This window comes from Phaethon aethereus, assembly GCF_964289735.1.
Source record: "Phaethon aethereus genome assembly, chromosome: W".
NCBI classification, from domain to species: Eukaryota; Metazoa; Chordata; class Aves; order Phaethontiformes; family Phaethontidae; genus Phaethon; species Phaethon aethereus.
Genome location: NC_138581.1, coordinates 37,801,858 through 37,822,527, shown reverse-complemented (window position 1 = coordinate 37,822,527; position 20,670 = coordinate 37,801,858). Strand labels below are relative to the sequence as shown.

Genomic DNA, 20,670 nt, shown 5'->3' with positions numbered 1-20,670 from the left:
TCTGTCCCAGGAGAGCCTCAGCCCCATTGTCATTGTCCAGGGGTGACACCCATCAAGACAGTGTCAAGATGGTGACGGTTGGACTCAATGATCTTAAGGGTCTTTTCCAACCTAAATGATTCTATGATTCTAAGATGAGTAAATGGGAGAGGGTCTCTGGATCACCTCAGAGACTGGGGGGGGCGGGTTGGGGGGCACTGCCTGGGGAATATGGGACACATTATGGGATGCAGGGGAAGAGCATTTTGGGATCACACAAGACTTATTATGGGATGCTTAGGGAAGGAAGCAAAGGCAGGGAAAGGGAGGGATCTAGATGGTTTGGGGAAAAACAAGTACGGGAAAACAGAGGGATAAAAGGGGACGGTCACAGGTAAACAGATGGTTGGTCCGTATGCTTGTCTGGCCATACCCTGCACCTGATCAGCACAGTCTGCCCTGTCTTCTCATTAAAATCCATTTTAACTCTTTTCCTGGGTGAGTGAACTCTCTATTCTGTGTGTACATGTGTGCATGGAGGCCTAAATGCTAGCAACTAGAGTCAGACCATGGGTCATAGGGCCCATGTGTCTGGGGTGCCAGCAACTGGAGTGAGTGAGGGTACGCATGTTGGTGCGTGACCATCTAACTAGCTGGCGAGTGGGTTAAGTGGCTTGGGAGCCAGGTGTGCATATGTGCCCCTGGGGATGAGACAACTGGAGGAGTTGGCTACTGGAGGGACCAGGGTGTTCAGGCCAACTGCTGGAGAGACCATAGGGTCTGGGGGTTGACTAAGAGACCCCTTTATACACATGTCTGTGCGTGAGGCAACTGGGGAAAGCGAGTATGCATCTACTGGATGGACTGTCTATGCCCAGTTATTGGAGACATCCACAGCACATGTATCTGTGTTGGTGTGTGTTAAGGGCGGTCTGTACCAGCAGCTGGAGCAGGGCCACGGGCCTCAGGGGCTCACATGTCCAGGTACCAGCAACTAGGGAGACCGGGCATCCAGGGGCCAGCTACTGCGTAGACTGAGTGTCTAAGCCCAGCTACTGGAGGGATCCACATGGCATATATGTATATATTTCCTACTAACAGACCTTCATCCTGATGAGTCAGAGAGGGGAACAGGATGAGGCCATTGGTGTTGGATGAGTTTGTGTGAATGCTGAGTGTTTCTGCCTGTGTTGATCTGTGTGACCAGCCGTGTGTGCATGTATGCATGTTGTATATGTGTGAGGCCTACTGGGAATACAGGCTCAGTCTCGCTACTTGTTGGACCTGGGGGTACAGAGCTACAGCAGCCTTGCCTCCATTGGACTACCAGATTCAGCAACCCCTAACACACACAGGTTTAGGAAATGTCAAAAGCCTTTAGGTAGGCTATATTGGCCCATGACAAGTGTCCACAAGCTAAATGGCTAAACAGTTTTTGCTTATGCTTTCAACACTGAAGGGCACCTGACCTCAGTGCCGGGGAAGGTTATGGAGTAGATCATCCTGAGTGCCATCACATGGCACGAACAGGACAATCAGGTGATCAGGCCCAGTCAGCATGGGTTTATGAAAGGCAGATCCTGCTTGACTACCCTGATCTCCGCCTATGACAAGGTGAAACGCCTAGCGGATGAGGGAAAGGCTGTGGCTGTTGTTTACCTGGACTTTAGTAAAGCCTTTGACACCGTTTCCCAAAGCATTCTCCTGGAGAAACTGGATGCTCAGTGCTTGGATGGGCGTACTGTTCGCTGAGTAAAAAACTTGGCTGGACATCTGAGCTCAGAGAGTCATGGTGAATGGAGTTAAATCCCGTTGGCGGCCGGTCCCAAGTGGTGTTCCCCAGGGATCAGTTTTGGGGCCAGTTCTGATCAATACCTTTATCAATGGTCTGGACGGGGGGATCGAGCGCACCCTCAGTAAGTCTGCAGATGACTCCCGCCAAGTTGGGCGGGAGCGTTGATCTGCCTGAGGGTAGAAAGGCTCTACAGAGGGATCTGGACAGGCTGGGTCGATGGGCCAAGGCCAACTGTATGAGGTTCAACAAGGCTAAGTGCCGGGTCCTGCACTTGGGTCATAACAACCCCATGCAACATGATAGGCTTGGGGAAGAGTGGCTGGAGAGCTGCTCGGCGGAAAAGGACCTGAGCCTGGCGGTGTTGGTCAACAGCTGGCTGAACGTGAGCCAGCAGTGTGCCCAGGTGGCCAAGGCGGCCAATAGCATCCTGGCTTGTATCAGAAACAGTGTGGCCAGCAGGAGTAGGGAAGCGATCATCCCCCTGTACTCGGCACTGGTGAGGCCGCACCACAAATACCGTGTTCCATTTCGGGCTCCTCACTACAAGAAAGACATTGAGGTGCTGGAGCGTGTCCAAAGAAGGGCAACGAAGCTGGTGAAGGGTCTGGAGCACAAGTCTTATGAGGAGCGGCTGAGGGAACTGGGGTTGTTTAGTCTGGAGAAGAGGAGGCTGAGGGGAGACCTTATCGCTCTCTACAACTACCTGAAAGGGGGTTGTGGTGATGAGGGTGTTGGCCTCTTCTCCCAAGTAACTAGCGATAGGACAAGAGGAAATGGCCTCAAGTTGCGCCAGGGGAGGTTTAGATTGGATATTAGGAAAAATTTCTTCACTGAGAGGGTGGTCAGGCATTGGAACAGGCTGCCCAGGGAGGTGGTGGAGTCGCCATCTCTGGAAGTGTTCAAAAAACGTGTGGATGTGGCGCTTCAGGACATAGTTTAGGGGACATGGTGGCGCTGGATTAATGGTTGGACTTGATGATCTTGAAGGTCCTTTCCAACCTAGTGTTTCTGTGATTCTGTGATTAATCTGGGTGATTTTTACTGTAATACCGTTGATATGGCATATAGCGACCATAGTAGTGATGACATACAGTGTTATATATCAATTAACATCATACAGTTCAAATCATTGACTGTTTTCACCCAAAATCAAATCTCCTTGAGGTACACATCGGACTTCCCCATCCTTCCGCATTACCCACCAAGTGCACCCAGGTCCTTGAGCAAAGGCAATCTCACAAATGGGTTTGCCTTTCCCTGAGGCAGGAATAATCGAGACTGTTTTCCCCAGCATATTTTTTATATACACCACAGGGACTTTATCCCCGTCTACAGTATGTAAGAGTTTTGATAGGGCAGGGCCAGCCCGATTGGCAGATCCCCTAGTGTTGACTAACCAAGTGGCTTCTGCTAAATGTTTATCCCAATGTTTAAATGTCCCACCACCCATTGCTTTCAGTGTAGTCTTTAACAGTCCATTGTATCATTTGATTTTCCTGGAGGCTGGTGCATGATAGCACTATATGCACTATAATATATACAATACACTCATGTCACGAATGGATAATTTAGGCCGCTTAAAGATATCAGAAAGCGAATGATTTTAATATAAATTTCTAAAAAGTGTGACTCGACAGGATTCGATGGCAAGGTTCACTCTATTACTTATTCAACATGGAAAAGGTATACAGTGTCACGTTGTTCAGAGTGGACCAAAATCCACTCCTAGTCCCAGACTTGGTCTGTGGTTTATGACTAAGGTTAGGTAAGGGAAGTAAAGGTATGCCCTCCTGTTGAGTCACAAGGTTCAGAGTGGACTCCCTTGCTTTCTAAACTCCTTCTCAGAGAGGAGTCTAGGTGCGGCTGAATCCACTCCTAGTCCCTAATTATCCATTCGCAATAACTCACTATTAAATATAATTTAAAATGCATGTTTACCCATAGTTATTCCATAACAGTATGAGGCAATGCAGTTCCTAACTGTGATCTGAGTAGAAAATACCTGTGATACTTTAAATTCTAGTCCCATGATTAAAACATCTTGAGTCTGTAAAGATGTGTGTTTTTAAGAGATGTCATTAGACAGAAATCATGAGTCCACTGTGCTTGATGAGTTGTTGTTGACTTCACTCAAGATACATGATTTTATACATTTACCATATATGTCTCGTGTCTCTTCAACTTTGAAGCAAATTTCTGTTTTTTTTAAATTATCCTCTCTAAGAGGAGAGCTACATACTAATATCAAGGTGGAACTTTACCAATATACTGTTTTTTTCTTGACAGCTGGAAGATGGACACACTTTATTTGACTACGATGTTGGACTAAATGACATAGTTCAGCTTTTGATACGCTCTGAATCTGAAGCTCCTACCACTTCTGTGACAAATCAGGGTGGAGAGGTTAATCCCTGTGCTGTTTCCAACTGTAAAAACAAAGTCAAAAGAGCAGCAAGTGGTAGATCACCGAATCAGCCATCTACATCAGCTCACTTGTTTCTTATAGATCCTGGCATTGGATTGTACAAGGTATGTGCAAGTTTTGAAAGCAGGGGCCTTATCTTGCATCTATCACTTTAATTTTATTGCTTATACAGGCCTGTATCTTCAAACATTTTTTTTTCATAACCAACTTTATGTCAGTGGGACTGAGAGACTCGAGATGAGTTTGCACTGTGCAGATTAAAATAAATCTTAAACTGAGTTAAGAAATCATTTAGTTAGAACCTAAAACTGGTTGAACACTGGAAAAGGTTGCCCAGAGAGGTGGTGGAGTCTCCATCCTTGCCACCGTCCTGGGCAATCTGTTCTAGCTGACCCTGCTTGAGCAGGGACGTTGGACTAGGTAATCTCAAGAAGCCCCTTCCAACCTAAATGATTTTGTGATTCTATGAACAGATGCAATTGGAATATATTATTAGCTAAGGCATTCTGCTTTCCAAACTTAGTGTACAGGTGTGTAACATATTCAGAGACCTTAAGGACCTAAGAAGGTATTTTGTTTAAAATTATTGCAAGGTAACTTAGCGATTATTTCATCACTGATCTATAATTTTCAACATCATCTCTACCACTTCTTTAAATTAGGTTTAAATATTGGCTACCCTTTGATAGACAGCTTGCTTTAAGGAGAGAAACACTACCATCAGCAAGTTGATATATATGTGTGTCTGTGTATTAGTATTTATATAGTTGAAGCTTCAGAACAAAGTAGCAAATACTGGGGGCCCTGATGGAATTCACTGCCTTGAGGGATATGGACCGGGCAAAGAGTGAAGTCAAGATGCTGAATTTTAGCAGAGCAAACTTTCATTTGTTTAAGGAATTCATGGATGGGACCCCCTGGGAAACTGCCCTGGGGGATAAAGGAGCTGAACAGAGCTGGCAGCTATTAAAGGACATTTTTCTTAGAGCACAAGAACTATCGATTCCCACATGCAAGAAAACGAGCAAGGCAGGCAGGAGACCAGCATGTCTGAGTAAGGACCTCCTGGTCAAACTGAAACACAAGAGGGAAATGCATAGGCAACAGAAGGAGGGACATGCATCCTGGGAAGAATATAGGGATGCTGCCTGGATGTGTAGGGATGGGATCAGGAAAGCTGAGGCAGAGCTGGAGCTGAATTTGGCAAGGGATGTGAAGGATAACAAGAAGGGCTTCTACAGGTACGTTGTCCAGAAAAGGAAGACAAAAGAAATTGTACCCCCCTGATAAATAGGACAGGGGATCTGGTGACAACTGACACAGAGAAGGCAGAGGTACTCAGCAATTTTTTTGCCTCAGTTTTCCCTGGTTCTTCCCACATCACTCAAGTCCCTGAATCTCAAGGCAGGCACTGGGGGAATGAAGTCCCACCTATTGTAGGAGAAGATCAGGTTCAAGACCATCTGAGGAACCTGAACGTACACAAGTCCATGGGATGTGATGAGATGTATCCCAGGGTCCCGAGGGAATTGGCTGATGTAATTGCCAAGCCACTCCCCATCATATCTGAAAAGTTGCATCAGTCAAGTGAAATCCCCAGTGATTAGAGAAAAGGGAAACATCACACATTTTTAAAAAGGGTAAAAAGGAGGACCCTGGGAACTACATACCAGTCAGCCTCACCTCTGTGCCCAATAACTGTCCTGGTTTCGGCTGGGATAGAGTTAATTTTCTTCCTAGTAGCTGGTATAGTGCTGTATTTTGGATTTAGGATGAGATTAGTGTTGGTAACACACTGATGTTTTAGTTGTTGCTAAGCAGTGTTTACACTAAGTCAAGGACTTTCCAGCTTCTCGTCCTGCCCTACCAGTGAGGAGGCTAGGGGGGCACAAGAAGCTGGGAGGAGACACAGCCAGGACAGCTGACCCAAACTGGCCAAAGGGGTATTCCATACCATATGACATCATGCTCACTATATAAACTAGGGGGAAAGCTGGCTGAGGGCTGCTGCTTGGGAACTGGCTGGGTATTGGTGGGTGGTGAGCATTTGCATTGTGCATCACTTATTTTGCATATTCTATTATTATTATTTTTTTTCCCTTCCCTTTCTGTTAAACTGTTAAATCTGTCAACCCATGAGTTTTACCTTTTTTTCCAATTTTCTCCCCATTCCACTGTGGCAGGGGAGTAAACGAATGGCTGTGTGGTGTTTAGCTGCCTGCCAGGTTAAACCACAACAGTCCTTTTTGGCACCCAACATGGGGCACGAAGGGTTGAAATCATGACAGATTTGACCAGAGCATGTTAAATTTGTTTTAAGCATTCATTATAACAGTTTAATCATTGCTGGTCACAATGTTGTTTTATTTGCTCTCAAAGTTCTTGTGCTTGTTCTCAGGGATGTGTTATGTAGCACATTACTTGCTGTATATGTTCCCTGTTGTGCTGTTTATCATCTCTGGGAACTGGGTCAAGGTTACCATTTTGCTGTACTGTATAGCACTGGGTTATGATATAAAATTACTGGTTGTGAGACTAATCTGGTATTTGTACTCAGCATTGTCATCTTCTCCGTACATCGGGAACTGTCTCTCGGAAACTATTAATAATTGCACTCTTTACCTTTTCTTCTCAGAGAGCCAACCTATGGAGGAGACAAGGGGGGACACTTTCCCCCACTCCTTCACCTTCCCCTTCTCCTCCAGGCTACTTAAAACAGCTCTTAGGACTTTTGAATATCCTTGGGATGTTCAAACCAGTATGTTCATTTTGCTATGTTTCCTGAATGTGTTTCAGGTCTTTTTTAAGGTTAAACAGATATTTAAGAATACCACCAAGAGATCTGCCCCGGGACCGAATAGTTATGAGTGGCAGAGTGTGTGGGATAGTATGGGCAAGTACCTAGGACAGCAGGCACCTCCAGTGCTTTGGGACTCCACCCCTGAACAAGTGCAGAATCCTGAAAAACTAGTAAAATATTTGGAAGAAGTATGCTGTCACCCTGGCAATTCCAGAGAGATACAAATCACTGCAACGTGCTGGGACCTGGCCCATGCCTACTGAGCCCTGTTCAACACTATTCAGTATCCAGAAGGGGAAGAGGAGGTGTCTGGATCTGACAACAAAACAATGGCACTGCGGTCACTTCAACCCTGACAATAGGCACTGTGGCTACTCCAACTCTCGTGACAGCACTGGGGCTAATCCAACCCCAGCGAAAGGTACCGCAGTTACTCACAGGTACGTGAGTTGCAAGGAAAAACAATCACCAAAGGGGGTTCTTACAGGAAAATTGCTGCTGCAGTTTCCAGTGGGCAGTTCCCCAGACAGAGCAGAAGAGCTGATCTTACTTCTGATCTTAACGAAGGGACTTCTGATTCGTATTTACAAGTGAGTAATGAATACCAGGACTAGAGGTGCCCTGCCTCCAGCCAGGTGGAGGAAAGGGAAAACAGGGTTTATTGGACTGTGTGGATTCGATGGCCTGGCGTGTCAGACCCATAAGAATATAAGGCTTTAGTGGACACCAGAGCACAGTGTATCCTAATGCCATCAAGCTATAAAGGGGCAGAACCCATCTGTATTTCTGGAGTGACAGGGGGATCCCAACAGCTGACTGTACTGGAGGCCGAAGTGAGCCTAACTGGGAAGGAGTGGCAGAAGCACCCCATTGTGACTGGCCCAGAGGCTCTGTGTATCCTGGGCATAGACTACCTCAGGAGAGGGTATTTCAAGGACCCAAAAGGGTACCGGTGGGCTTTTGGTATAGCTGCCTTGGAGACAGAGGAAATTAAACAGCTGTCCACCTTGCCTGGTCTCTCAGAGGACCCTTCTGTTGTGGGGCTGCTGAGGGTCGAAGAACAACAGGTGCCAATCGCTACCACAACAGTACACTGGCAGCAACATCGCACCAACAGAGACTCCCTGATCCCCATCCATAAGCTGATTCGTCGGCTGGAGAGTCAAGGAGTGATCAGCAAGACTTGGTCACCTTTTAAAATCTCTACATGGCCAGTGCAAAAGTCTAACGGTGAGTGGAGACTAACAGTAGACTTGTGGCCCAAACAAAGTCACACTGCCTTTGAGTGCTGCCATGCCAGCCATGCTACTACTTCAATACGAAGTGGAGTCAAAGGCAGCCAAGTGGTATGCCACAACTGATATCGCTAATGCGTTTTTCTCAATCCCTTTGGTGGCAGAGTGCAGGCCACAGTTTTCTTTCACTTGGAGGGGCGTCCAGTACACCTGGAACCAACTGCCCCAGGGGTGGAAACACAGCCCTACCATTTGCCATGGGCTGATACAAACTGCACTGGAACAGGGTGAAGCTCCAGAGCACCTGCAATACATTGATGACATCATTGTCTGGGGCAACACAGCAGAAGAAGTTTTCGAGAAAGGGAAGAAAATAATTCAAATCCTTCTGAAAGCTGGTTTTGCCATAAAACAAAGTAAGGTCAAAGGACCTGCACAAGAGATCCAGTTTTTAGGAATAAAATGGCAAGATGGACGTCGACAGATCCCAACGGATGTGATCAACAAAATAACAGCTACGTCTCCACCAACTAGCAAAAAAGAAACACAAGCTTTTTTTGGGCGTTGTGGGTTTCTGGAGAATGCATATTCCAAATGACAGTCTGATTGTAAGCCCTCTTTATCAAGTGACCCGGAAGAAGAACGATTTTAAATGGGGCCCTGAGCAACGACAAGCCTTTGAACAAATTAAACAGGAGATAGTCCATGCCGTAGCCCTTGGGTTGGTCCTGGCAGGACAAGATGTTAAAAATGTGCTCTACACGGCAGCCGGGGAGAATGGCCCTACCTGGAGCCTCTGGCAGAAGGCACCGGGGGAGACTTGAGGTTGACCCTTAGGGTTTTGGAGTTGGCGATACAGAGGATCCGAGGCCCGCTATACTCCAACTGAAAAAGAGATTTTGGCAGCATATGAAGGGGTTCGAGCTGCTTTGGAAGTGTTTGGTAGTGAAGCACAGCTCCTCTTGACACCCCAACTGCCGGTGCTGGGCTGGATGTTCAAAGGGAGGGTCCCCTCTACACATCATACAAATTATGCTATGTGGAGTAAGTGGGTTGCACTAATCACACAGTGGGCTCGAATAGGAAACCCCAGTTGCTCAGGCATCTTGGAAGTGATCATGGACTGGCCAGAAGGCAAAGATTTTGGAATATTGCTGGAGGAGGAGGTGACGCATGCTGAAGAGGCCCCACTGTATAATAAACTGCCAGAAAATGAGAAGCAGTATGCCCTGTTCACTGATGGGTCCTGTCGCATTGTGGGTGTGGTGGGTTGACCTTGGCTGGATGCCAGTTGCCATGAAGGTGCTCTACCACTCACCTCCTCCGCAGGACAGGGGGGAGAAATTAGGATGGAAAAAAAAATAACCAAACATGTGGGTCAAGATAAAGACAATTTAATAAGCAGAAAGCAAAGGCTGCGTGCGGAAGCAAAAGAAAACAAAAGATTTACTCTCTACTTCCCATCAGCAGGCGATGTCCAGCCACTTCCTGGGAAGCAGGGCTTCAGTACGCGTAGAGGTTGCTCTGGAAGACAAACATCGGAAAACGAATGCCCCCCACTCCTCTTGTCTCTTAGCTTTTATTGCTAAGCGTCGCGGCCTGAAAGGAGCCATTTAGGATGATCTCCCTCCCCGTGGGACCAACGATCAAGTTTGTGATCCCCCTGGACTGAATTAAGGTGAAACGACACCAGCCAACCAATTTAACAATTTAATAATACAAAATGCAAGGCATGAGGTTATATGGATATCTTAATGACAACTACCCTAACTAAACAATTCGACTAAACAAACAAGTCCCGTGCAACACGTCTTTTACAATTCGACAAAGGAGGGGGGGAGAGAGAGAGGCAGCAAAGAAGATATCACCACCCGTGGATCCAGCGGCATCCCGTTGGTCTTCTTGATGTTCCTTGGTGGTGGTGGTCCCCCCTTCGCTTCTGATGGTGTCATTTTTATACAGTCCGAGTCCCACAATCTCCATCTGATTCCAAGAAACTTCATGCATATGCAACAGGCAATTGGCACATCTGCAGGCTTTGGTGTCCCTTCTCGCTACGCCGGCACTGTATCTCTGCTCTGCAGGAACTGGTATCTCGTTCTTCTTTGGGGTTTCCTCCGTTGTACCATGAAAGGTGTGGTTTCCTCGGAACCACGAAATGTTTAAGACAAAAGTGCATATCGGTGTGTCACACCACTCTGTGGCTTAAACATTGTTTGGAAGCCTCGTCCACAGGTGTGACATGAAGATAAGATTAGAGGGGATAGAAAAAGAAAAAAGAAAAGGTAGAAGTGACAATACATGCACATGGTAACTACAAGTATTTTTTAACTGGTTCACAACATTTTCTTATAACTATAATATATCTAAATCTAACAGATTCTACAAAACAGAAACGTGTCCCAGGCCTAGTTTGAGAACTTGTTTACAGCTCGGGGGGATTAGAAGCAGGAGGTGATTGTCCACAATGATAATCACAAGGTAAACACACATATATCAAAAGAGTATTTACAGCAATAGTTAACAAAATTGACACCCCAAAATAAAGTGTAACAATTAGGTATATTTTGGCCATTTCAACCTCTCCCCTTGCGATTCTTCTGGCAGTGCAGTTCATGGATGGTGTCTTTGTCATGACGGGAGAGTACCTTTTTTGTGTTGGTCTCGGGTTTCCAGCGATATGAAGCTGGTCGTTGTTGTCGGTTGTGGTCCTCATGGTCAGTACAGTGGCTGATGGCCACGCTACCCTGGCGCGTTGGAGTTGGGGTCTGCATACGCAGCAAGAAAAACAGATTTCCATGCCTCCAGCCCAGACCGCATGTGTGGTTTGGGTCTGGATACTCTCGTCACGGATTTTTCCCGCCTTCCGGTTTTGTTGTTTCAATTCCAATACAAATTGTCAATAATCTTTGCTGTATTCACCTCCCCCCACCCCGTGAGTCCATCTGATCTTAAATTGCTATTTCAGAATTAGGGACATCGATTAAGTCTTCCTCGTCTTTCTGTAAGGGGGTATAGTTAGTTGGACCATTCGTATGTTAACAACTTTCATTATAGTTGACTTCATACAAGATATTGCTACACCTACAATAATTACAATTGCAATAAACATCATTACAGATTGTATCAAACTTTGGATCCAGCCAGTGACACCAAACCCAAACCAACTAAATACCTTTGAAAGCCAGCTAACACTCATTGATTCTTGGAGCTCACGGGTGTCCTTCGCTACTTGTTGTATCTTCTCTAGTTGGACATTAAGGTCCAGTGTAATGTTAGGGATATGAATACAACAATTGGTATCCAAAAGATTAAAATAACCACAAAGACCATTTTGATATACCAACATTAAGTCTAGTGCCATGTGGTTTTGAAGAGCCCTTTTCGATGTAGCTTGCAATTGTTGATTAAGCAGCTGTATACTAGTTTCAGTAGCATTAGCTAGTTTTTCTACTTGATAAGCTAACCTACTTAACCATAATCACGTCCGCACGGTAGCACTCCCAAATCCCCAGAATCCTTCCATTCCCCAGACTATGCGGGTGGCGGTCCCTGGGTCTTGCTACCCCTCTACTCTACTGTCCAGTGTCACTTTCGCCCGCTTCATGTGGGTTATCCAGTGGGGTCGAATAGGGGTTCACTTCCACATGGGACATAATGTCGGGAGACCCAAGGTACATTGGAGTTTGGGTAGTCCCGCCCATAAAGAAGCGTACATATTACCATCGCTACAGGACCAAATCAAACCAGCCGGAGCGTCACCAGAGGCAACATGACAGTCATTGCGAGGTGCAAAATCTGCACTCACTGATTTATATGATATACTGTGATTTCGACATAAACAGCCCATTTTTAGGGTAATATAAACTGGCCAATAGTATTTAACCCAATCATATTGTTTCCAGTTAGAACAATTTATTGCATTTTGACAGGACCACAACGCTGACTTGTTTGATACTGAGCCAAAAGAAAAACCTGCATTCGAATGGCGTAAACCCCTGTCTGTCTAATCTGAACCAGACACAACCCTTATTGGGATTTTTTTTTTTTCTTTTTCTTGGGACAATCTTGTCCTCTATTCCATTGTATACACCATGTTGTATTTATGGGTTGATTATATTGTAGGACGTTAGTTGATCTTCCCCAGGGTCGCAAATCAGATGTTCCCCATATGATCTGATTGCAGGTAAAAGTTACGTTCAAGCCTTTTTCATAACACGTACAGGTTGTGCTATCAATGGTAGAAAAATTAAATGGCTGATTAATTTGTACAGAAACTTGCCTTCTATCTGAGGAATAAGGATTCACTATTTCAATGATACCCCAGGTATTCCACAGTCATAAGAAACTTCCTGCTATATCCGTAGGGAGAATACCCATCGGAAGGGGATCTTCTACAGATTTAGGCAAAGGCAAACAAGCAGTAATACTAGATTCATTGAGGGCACTTGCAAGCCCCTTTATCAAGGTTAAAACTAAGTTATCCTCCAGACCATGGGTGGCTTGGACTGATAAAGTTCGCTTGTTTTTACCTTGGATATGTTCCTGATTCCGGCAATAGATTTGCCATAACACATATAAACATATTAAACCAAGGCATATCTTTCTAACACATGTTAAAAATGCCATTTTTAGCTGTTGTGTTTTCAACAATAAAGCTAATTGTGATCATAACACATAATTACAAATACCATAAAAATAACTATTGTAACTACAAAAGATAGTATCCCTTGAGGACACTCCAGCTCAACATGAGATAAATCTTCTTCCCCAGTGTTCTTCTCCTTTCTTCTCCTGATCTCAGGAGTCCACCTGCAAGAGATCAGATAAAGCAACTCGGCTCGATTTCAAATTGGTTAAAAGGATGGAATGATCCATCTAGTATGGATTCGATGATCTTTCCATGGGCATCAGTGGCTACCCATGCATACAGATTTTTTTGAGCTTTCAGTACTAGAGGTACTTGTCCCACAGTGGGTAAATTCACTAAAACTGTTTGTCCTGGATAATACACTGAATTCCTCGGGTTCTTATTCTCCCTTAGTCCCAGGTAAGAGGGATGGAGGATTAGGACAAAAAGCTGTGAGGCTGGGGCAACTGTTTACTCCCCAGCGTCCACTGACTTTAGTTACTGCATCAGATACTCATCGTGCCCATCCAGGGTCATGTGGTCTCAGGGTTTGTTTAAGGAGTCCATTAGTACGTTCTACAATACCATTTGCTTGAGGGTAATATGGGGTATGAAAAATCCACTGTATCCCTTCATCTCGTGCCCACTCTTGGACCACCCCGGCAGTAAAGTGACTACCGTTGTCTGATCGGATAACTCTGGGTTTAGGAAAACAGCTAAACCATGATTTCAGACTGTTCACTGTATATTCTCCTGTTGGTCATGGGACAGCTTCAGCTTGAGTTAGTCCAGAAATTACCTCAATTCCTACCAATACATACCTCTTTCCTTCTGAGAGACGAAAAGGACCAATGTAGTCTACTTGCCAAGTGTCCCACAGTCCCTTATTGTCCCTTAAGTGCAGGGGTTGATCCTTGAGAGGGTTATGCTCCCCTAATCGTGTACGGCATAAGCTGCATGCTGAGGTGACGGTGTTACATAGCTCCCTGGTCACAGACCATCCCCTGCTAATTGCCTCTTTATAAAGGTCGTTACTTCCAGAATGGCCTCATTTAACATGTAACCATTCTAACAGATGTTCCCATTTTTCCCCTTCCACTTCCGCTGCTAATGTGGCTAAGCAGGTTAGTGAATCTACTTGATTGTTCAGAAGATGGAAAGGGTGGTCTCCTTTTTGGTGTGCAGCTACCCATCCTACTAGAAGAGATTTCTGTTTAGCAGTTTAGAATGTCTTCCCATTTTTCTCGCTGCCACACCGGTATCCGATTAACTTCCCATTGGTTTTGTTCCCAAAATGGGAGCCATTCAGTACATCCCTTGAATACAGCATATGAATCGGTATAAATAAACACTGGTTCTTTGTTTTCTGCTTCTCATTTTATCACACTCCAAACTGCTATCACCTCTCCTACCTGAGCACTTCCCTTCTGTCACTATCCGGTTCCCTGAATCAACGTGCAGCGCTACTGCTCGGTACTTCCATACCTTTCCCTCTCTTTTAGAGGATGCATCAGTGAACCATACATTCTTTAGTTGGGAATCAAGGGGAGGAGCAGGTTTTATAACTGAAGGAGGAGGCTCCTGATCTGGGTGATCAGAAGTCGGATCCTGTATTTGAAGCATCTTAGGTAACCCTTCCTCTATCTGGTACATATGACAGTAGTGGTCTAACTGTGCATACCATTTCCTTACTGTTTCTCCCTGTGCAACTCCAACAGGAGGTGGGGTTCCAGCTAATATCGGTTTCAAAACCTTAAAGGGTCCTTTTAAAATAATTGACTGTTGTCGTATGATTTTTTCAGCTTCTTGCAAGGCAAGGTTAACTACAAAAAGGCCTTTCTCCCAAGTTGAGTATCGCTTCTCTGCATCTTTAAAACTGCGAGAATAAAATCCTATGGGGCGAGTCGGATCATCAGGTCCACATTGCCACATATGTATGGATAATCCATGGATTGCAAAACCCCATTCGATATGGAATGGATCTGTTGGGTGTATTGGCCCTAAAGCCTGATGTACTCCAGCCTCAAAAATTAACAATTTTAAGGCTTCCTCATGAGCTGGGGTCCAGTCCCAGGCACCTTTTTTGTGCATTAAATCATACAAGGGACATGCTATGATGGAAAAATCTGGAATGTGCTTTCTCCAAAATACCAGCAGACCTAGGGCATGTTGTAACTCCTTCTTGTTTCCAGGCATTTTTACTTGTTCAAGGGTAGTTAAAGTCTCTGGGGGAATACATATTGTTCCTCCCCTCCACCAAATGCCTAAGAATTTCACTTCAGAAGAGGGAAACTGTACCTTTTCTGTTGGGATTTGGAGTCCTAAATTTTCCAAATGATCAATTATTTCAGATTGGGTTTGTCCTACTGCAGTGGCATCAGAGCCGCCAATCAGTATATCATCAATATACTGATATACTTTAACTCCTTCTCTGGGAGTAATTTGAGTAAGTTCCTGTGCCAGCGCACAGTGAGCGATGGTCGGTGAGTGACAGTATCCCTGGGGAAGGCGTGTAAAGGCGAATTGTACGCCCTCCCATGTAAAAGCAAAGCGATCTCTATCTGCTTCTTGCAAGGGAACCATAAAAAACATGTCCTTCACATCAATGGTTGCTAAAATTTGGTGAGCTTGCTCCTGTGTAGTTGCAATTTGTTCAGCTATATTAGGTACAGCAGCAAAGGGACATGTACTGGCGTTCAGGCGCTGATAATCAATTGTCAATCGCCACTTCCTGTTTGGTTTGCAGACTAGCCACACAGGGGAGTTATAAGGTGAGTGAGTGGGGACAATTGTCCCTTGTTCCCGTAATTCAGCTATTACAGGGGTAATTCCCACCCTTGCTCCTAATGGCAGGGCATAGGGTTTGACATTGACTATCTTTGAAAAAGGGAGTGTGGGTGCTGACTTGAAGCAGTCTCATTGAGGCTGTGGGGAGTCCGAACACCCACTCTTTTCCTACTGAATTTACCCAGGCGCAACCTTTAAGTAAATTGAGCCCCATAATGTTTGTTGGTAAATCTCCCAATATCATTGTGGTCTCAACAATTGTTCGTCTCCCGGCAGCCAACATTTAACTCAAGCTGTTCATTGTGGTTTAGAGTTGCCGAAAACATCAGTAACCCAGATTGGTTTCTTATCTGCAAATATGCCGCTGTTATCAGCGACATCTGTCAGGAGAGCTGACATTTGGACTCCAGTGTCTACTAGGAAGGTAACTGGAGTTTTAAGGGGTCCCAAAGGGAAAGTCATCAACAAGTCTCCTTTGCTGTTTTCTGTGAGCCTCCTTAAGTGGGCCCATGGGCCGTCCTCCGGCTCACTTAAAAAGGACTGGGGGGTGTGTGTGTGTGTCCCGACTCCAGGGCTTTTAAATCAATCAAATCAGTCTCACGGGATGCCTACAGGGTTACTGTTCCAGATCCTTGAGATAAGGAAGAAGGATCTTTGGGGATTGAGGAGGATGCGATTCCCTTTATTCTGTCCCAGCTTTTCACCAAACTTTCTAGGTTGGGAGTGGGTAACCTGTACATTACTTCTCTGGGAATGCCCTTTGAAATGCCTTCTGCCCATAATAACTGTCTTTTACTGTCCGGTACCTGTACCAGTTTCTCAGAATGTGGGGGTCGTGATGGTTTAAATTTCCTCCCACTTTCTTCGACTCTCCTTATCTCTGCCCTGTGCTTTGTTTCCTCCTGGCCAGTGAATCCCATGCATCTTCCGTAATTAATTAGTTCTTGCGCCACTTCCCCCCAGGTCATTTCGGGGGGGCCTCCCCTTCGCCTCGGTCGGGGAGTTCACAACCGGTCTTGTAGCTGAACAGCATACAGCTTTAAAGCATCGGGAAGTCCCCTGATTAGAGGATGAAACCTCTCGGGGTCTGCCACGCACTGAATGGGGGAGAGCTGTTGTGGAAGCAACAACCGGTCATGCATTAATTGGAGGCAGGCAGTTTTCTGCACGCTTTACAAAATGTGACTTGCCGTAGGTGTTTTAATAGAAAAAGGGTCCCCTCTCTCCATTTGGTCTAATCCTCCTGCCCAATAAGCCACCCTCTGGGTCAAGGACCAGGGTTCCTGATGATCATTAGTAGTTAAGAAAACTCCAGGTCCCCAATATCCTCTAGCCTCATCTTCACTCAACAGAATACAACCTCCCCCAGTAAGGGACACTCTCCAGACGTACTCGGTTTCAGTTTCTCGGGGGCCCCGAGAGTATTTTTCCTGTATTTTGGCCAAGTCCATAGGGGAAAAGGGGATGGTACGCATGGTATGTTGCTGGACACCCCCCTGACCAGTATCAATGATTTCAGTTTTGATCAAGGGTCTCATTATCACTTCCTTATCTCTAGGGTAAAAGATGTTCCTACTTTCCTCTAGTTCTTTAATTGGATAGATAGCTGTCTGTTTTTCTCCTAATTTTGCCAAACTTGAAAATCCCAGTTCATTCTCCAAATCTGAGCCCATTTCTCTCCCATCACCAAACACCTGTCCATTTTCTTGCAATTCAGTCCGTAAGATTCTCTCTCGGTCTAGTGAATTGGACAAAATTGAGTGAAGCCGCTCAGTAGTGCTACGCTCAGCAGTGAGCTGGCTTTGCAAGTTTCTTATCTGCTCTTGCAAGGACTCAATTGTCTCTTCATCTGCTTGCTTTTCCTCTTGAGCAGCAATTAGTGCTGCCCCAAACACTGCACAGACTGTTGCCTTTCCTTTCCCCAGTTGCAGTTTTCTTTCCTTTGCCAAAAGAGTGATCTGGTCAATCACTGCCTGTGAGTCATGCTAATTCTTTTGAGCCCAAGCCATGCCAGGAAGAGAGGGTAGGGCTTTATAGCCCTTCAGTTTCTCAAGCAGGGGATTCTCCCCCATCGTCGGATCCTCAAATCGATCCCGACAACAACTGTCAAACAATACAAAAGGAGTACTCCAAAGTATTCGGCCTACTGTGGGTTCACATACCTAGTGTGGATCTTTACAACAAGACCCTCTGTCCTCTCTCCCCTGTCAGGCACTTCCCAAGGAAGGGGCTGTGCTAAGGCCCCTGGTCCCTTCTTGTTGGTTCAGTTTCGCAAGGGGATCCTGTCTGTGACACCAATTTCGCGGCCCGAAAGGAGTCGTTCAGGATGACCTCCTTCCCCGTGGGACCAACAACCAAGTTCATGATCCCCCTGGACTGAATTAAGGTGAAACAACACCAGCCAACCAATTTAACAACTTAATAAAACAAAATGCAAGGCATGAGGTTATATGGATATCTTAACGACAACTACCCTAACTAAACAATTCAACCAAACAAGTCCCGTGCAACAAGACCTGTGCAACACGTCTTTTACAATTCGACAGAGAGAAGGAGAGAGAGAGAGAGAGGCAGAAAAGAAGATATCACCACCCGTGGATCCAGCGGCATCCCATTGGTCTTCTTGATGTTCCTTGGTGGTGGCGGTCCCCCCTTCACTTCTGATGGTGTCAATTTATACAGTCCGAGTCCCACAATCCCCGTCTAATTCCAAGAAACTTCATGCATATGCAGCAGGCTGATTCCAAGAAAATTCATGCGTATGCAACAGGCAATTGGCACATCTGCAGGCTTTGGTGTCCCTTCTTGCTACGCCTGCACCGTATCTATGCTCTGCAGGAACTGGTATCTCGTTCTTCTTTGGGGTTTCCTCCGTTATACCATGAAAGGTGTGGTTTCCTCGGAACCGTGAAATGTTTAAGACAAAAAACACATATCGGTCCGCCACACTGAGCTGATGTCATATGGTATGGAATATCCCTTTGGCCAGTTTGCGTCAGCTGTCCTGGCTGTGTCCCCTCCCAAGATCTTGCCGACCCCCAGGCTACTGATGAGGGGGAAATGTTGGAGAGACAGCCTTGATGCTGTGCGAGCACTGCCCAGCAGTAGCCAAAACACTGGTGTGTTGTTATGAACACCTTTCTAGCTACCAATACAAAGCACAGAACTATGAGGGCTGCTACAAGGAAAATTAATCCCATCTCAGCGAGACCCAATACAGTGGGAAAGCATAGGCCATGGAAGGCTGCTGTATGGAGTCCTATACAAGTCCTATGCTCTGAGCACCAGCCTCCAGGAAAATCAAATGATACAATGGACTGTTAAAGACTACACTGAAAGCAATGGGTGGTGGGACATTTAAATATTGGGATAAACATTTAGCAGAAGCCACTTGGTTAGTCAACACTAGGGGATCTGCCAATCGGGCTGGCCCTGCCCTATCAAAACTCTTACATACTGTAGACGGGGATAAAGTCCCTGTGGTGTATATAAAAAATATGCTGGGGAAAACAGTCTCGATTATTCCTGCCTCAGGGAAAGGCAAACCCATTTGTGAGATTGCCTTTGCTCAAGGACCTGGGTGCACTTGGTGGGTAATGCGGAAGGATGGGGAAGTCCGATGTGTACCTCAAGGAGATTTGATTTTGGGTGAAAACAGTCAATGATTTGAACTGTATGATGTTAATTGATATATAACACTGTATGTCATCACTACTATGGTCGCTATATGCCATATCAACGGTATTACAGTAAAAATCACCCAGATTAATCACAGAATCACAGAAACACTAGGTTGGAAAGGACCTTCAAGATCATCAAGTCCAACCATTAATCCAGCGCCACCATGTCCCCTAAACTATGTCCTGAAGCGCCACATCCACACGTTTTTTGAACACTTCCAGAGATGGCGACTCCACCACCTCCCTGGGCAGCCTGTTCCAATGCCTGACCACCCTCTCAGTGAAGAAATTTTTCCTAATATCCAATCTAAACCTCCCCTGGCGCAACTTGAGGCCATTTCCTCTTGTCCTATCGCTAGTTACTTGGGAGAAGAGGCCAACACCCTCATCACCACAACCCCCTTTCAGGTAGTTGTAGAGAGCGATAAGGTCTCCCCTCAGCCTCCTCTTCTCCAGACTAAACAACCCCAGTTCCCTCAGCCGCTCCTCAGAAGACTTGTGCTCCAGACCCTTCACCAGCTTCGTTGCCCTTCTTTGGACACGCTCCAGCACCTCAATGTCTTTCTTGTAGTGAGGAGCCCGAAATGGAACACGGTATTTGTGGTGCGGCCTCACCAGTGCCGAGTACAGGGGGATGATCGCTTCCCTACTCCTGCTGGCCACACTGTTTCTGATACAAGCCAGGATGCTATTGGCCGCCTTGGCCACCTGGGCACACTGCTGGCTCACGTTCAGCCAGCTGTTGACCAACACCGCCAGGCTCAGGTCCTTTTCCGCCGAGCAGCTCTCCAGCCACTCTTCCCCAAGCCTATCATGTTGCATGGGGTTGTTATGACCCAAGTGCAGGACCCGGCACTTAGCCTTGTTGAACCTCATACAGTTGGCCTTGGCCCATCGACCCAGCCTGTCCAGATCCCTCTGTAGAGCCTTTCTACCCTCAGGCAGATCAACGCTCCCGCCCAACTTGGCGGGAGTCATCTGCAGACTTACTGAGGGTGCGCTCGATCCCCCCGTCCAGACCATTGATAAAGGTATTGATCAGAACTGGCCCCAAAACTGATCCCTGGGGAACACCACTTGGGACCGGCCGCCAACGGGATTTAACTCCATTCACCATGACTCTCTGAGCTCAGATGTCCAGCCAAGTTTTTTACTCAGCGAACAGTACGCCCATCCAAGCACTGAGCATCCAGTTTCTCCAGGAGAATGCTTTGGGAAACGGTGTCAAAGGCTTTACTAAAGTCCAGGTAAACAACAGCCACAGCCTTTCCCTCATCCGCTAGGCGTTTCACCTTGTCATAGGCGGAGATCAGGGTAGTCAAGCAGGATCTGCCTTTCA

At 46.1% G+C, this 20,670-nt stretch overlaps 1 protein-coding gene across 1 annotated transcript in view; it reads left to right on the top strand.

The window, feature by feature from the left end:
• LOC309415180 (E3 ubiquitin-protein ligase UHRF2-like) overlaps window positions 1-20,670 on the top strand; it is a gene marked incomplete at both ends in the record, with an annotated part of 157,369 nt that overhangs the window by 45,387 nt on the left and 91,312 nt on the right. The window contains one exon of the mRNA XM_082012621.1: window positions 4,061-4,303. Coding sequence (XP_081868747.1) covers window positions 4,061-4,303 — 243 coding nt within the window. The remainder of the gene's footprint in view (window positions 1-4,060; window positions 4,304-20,670) is intronic.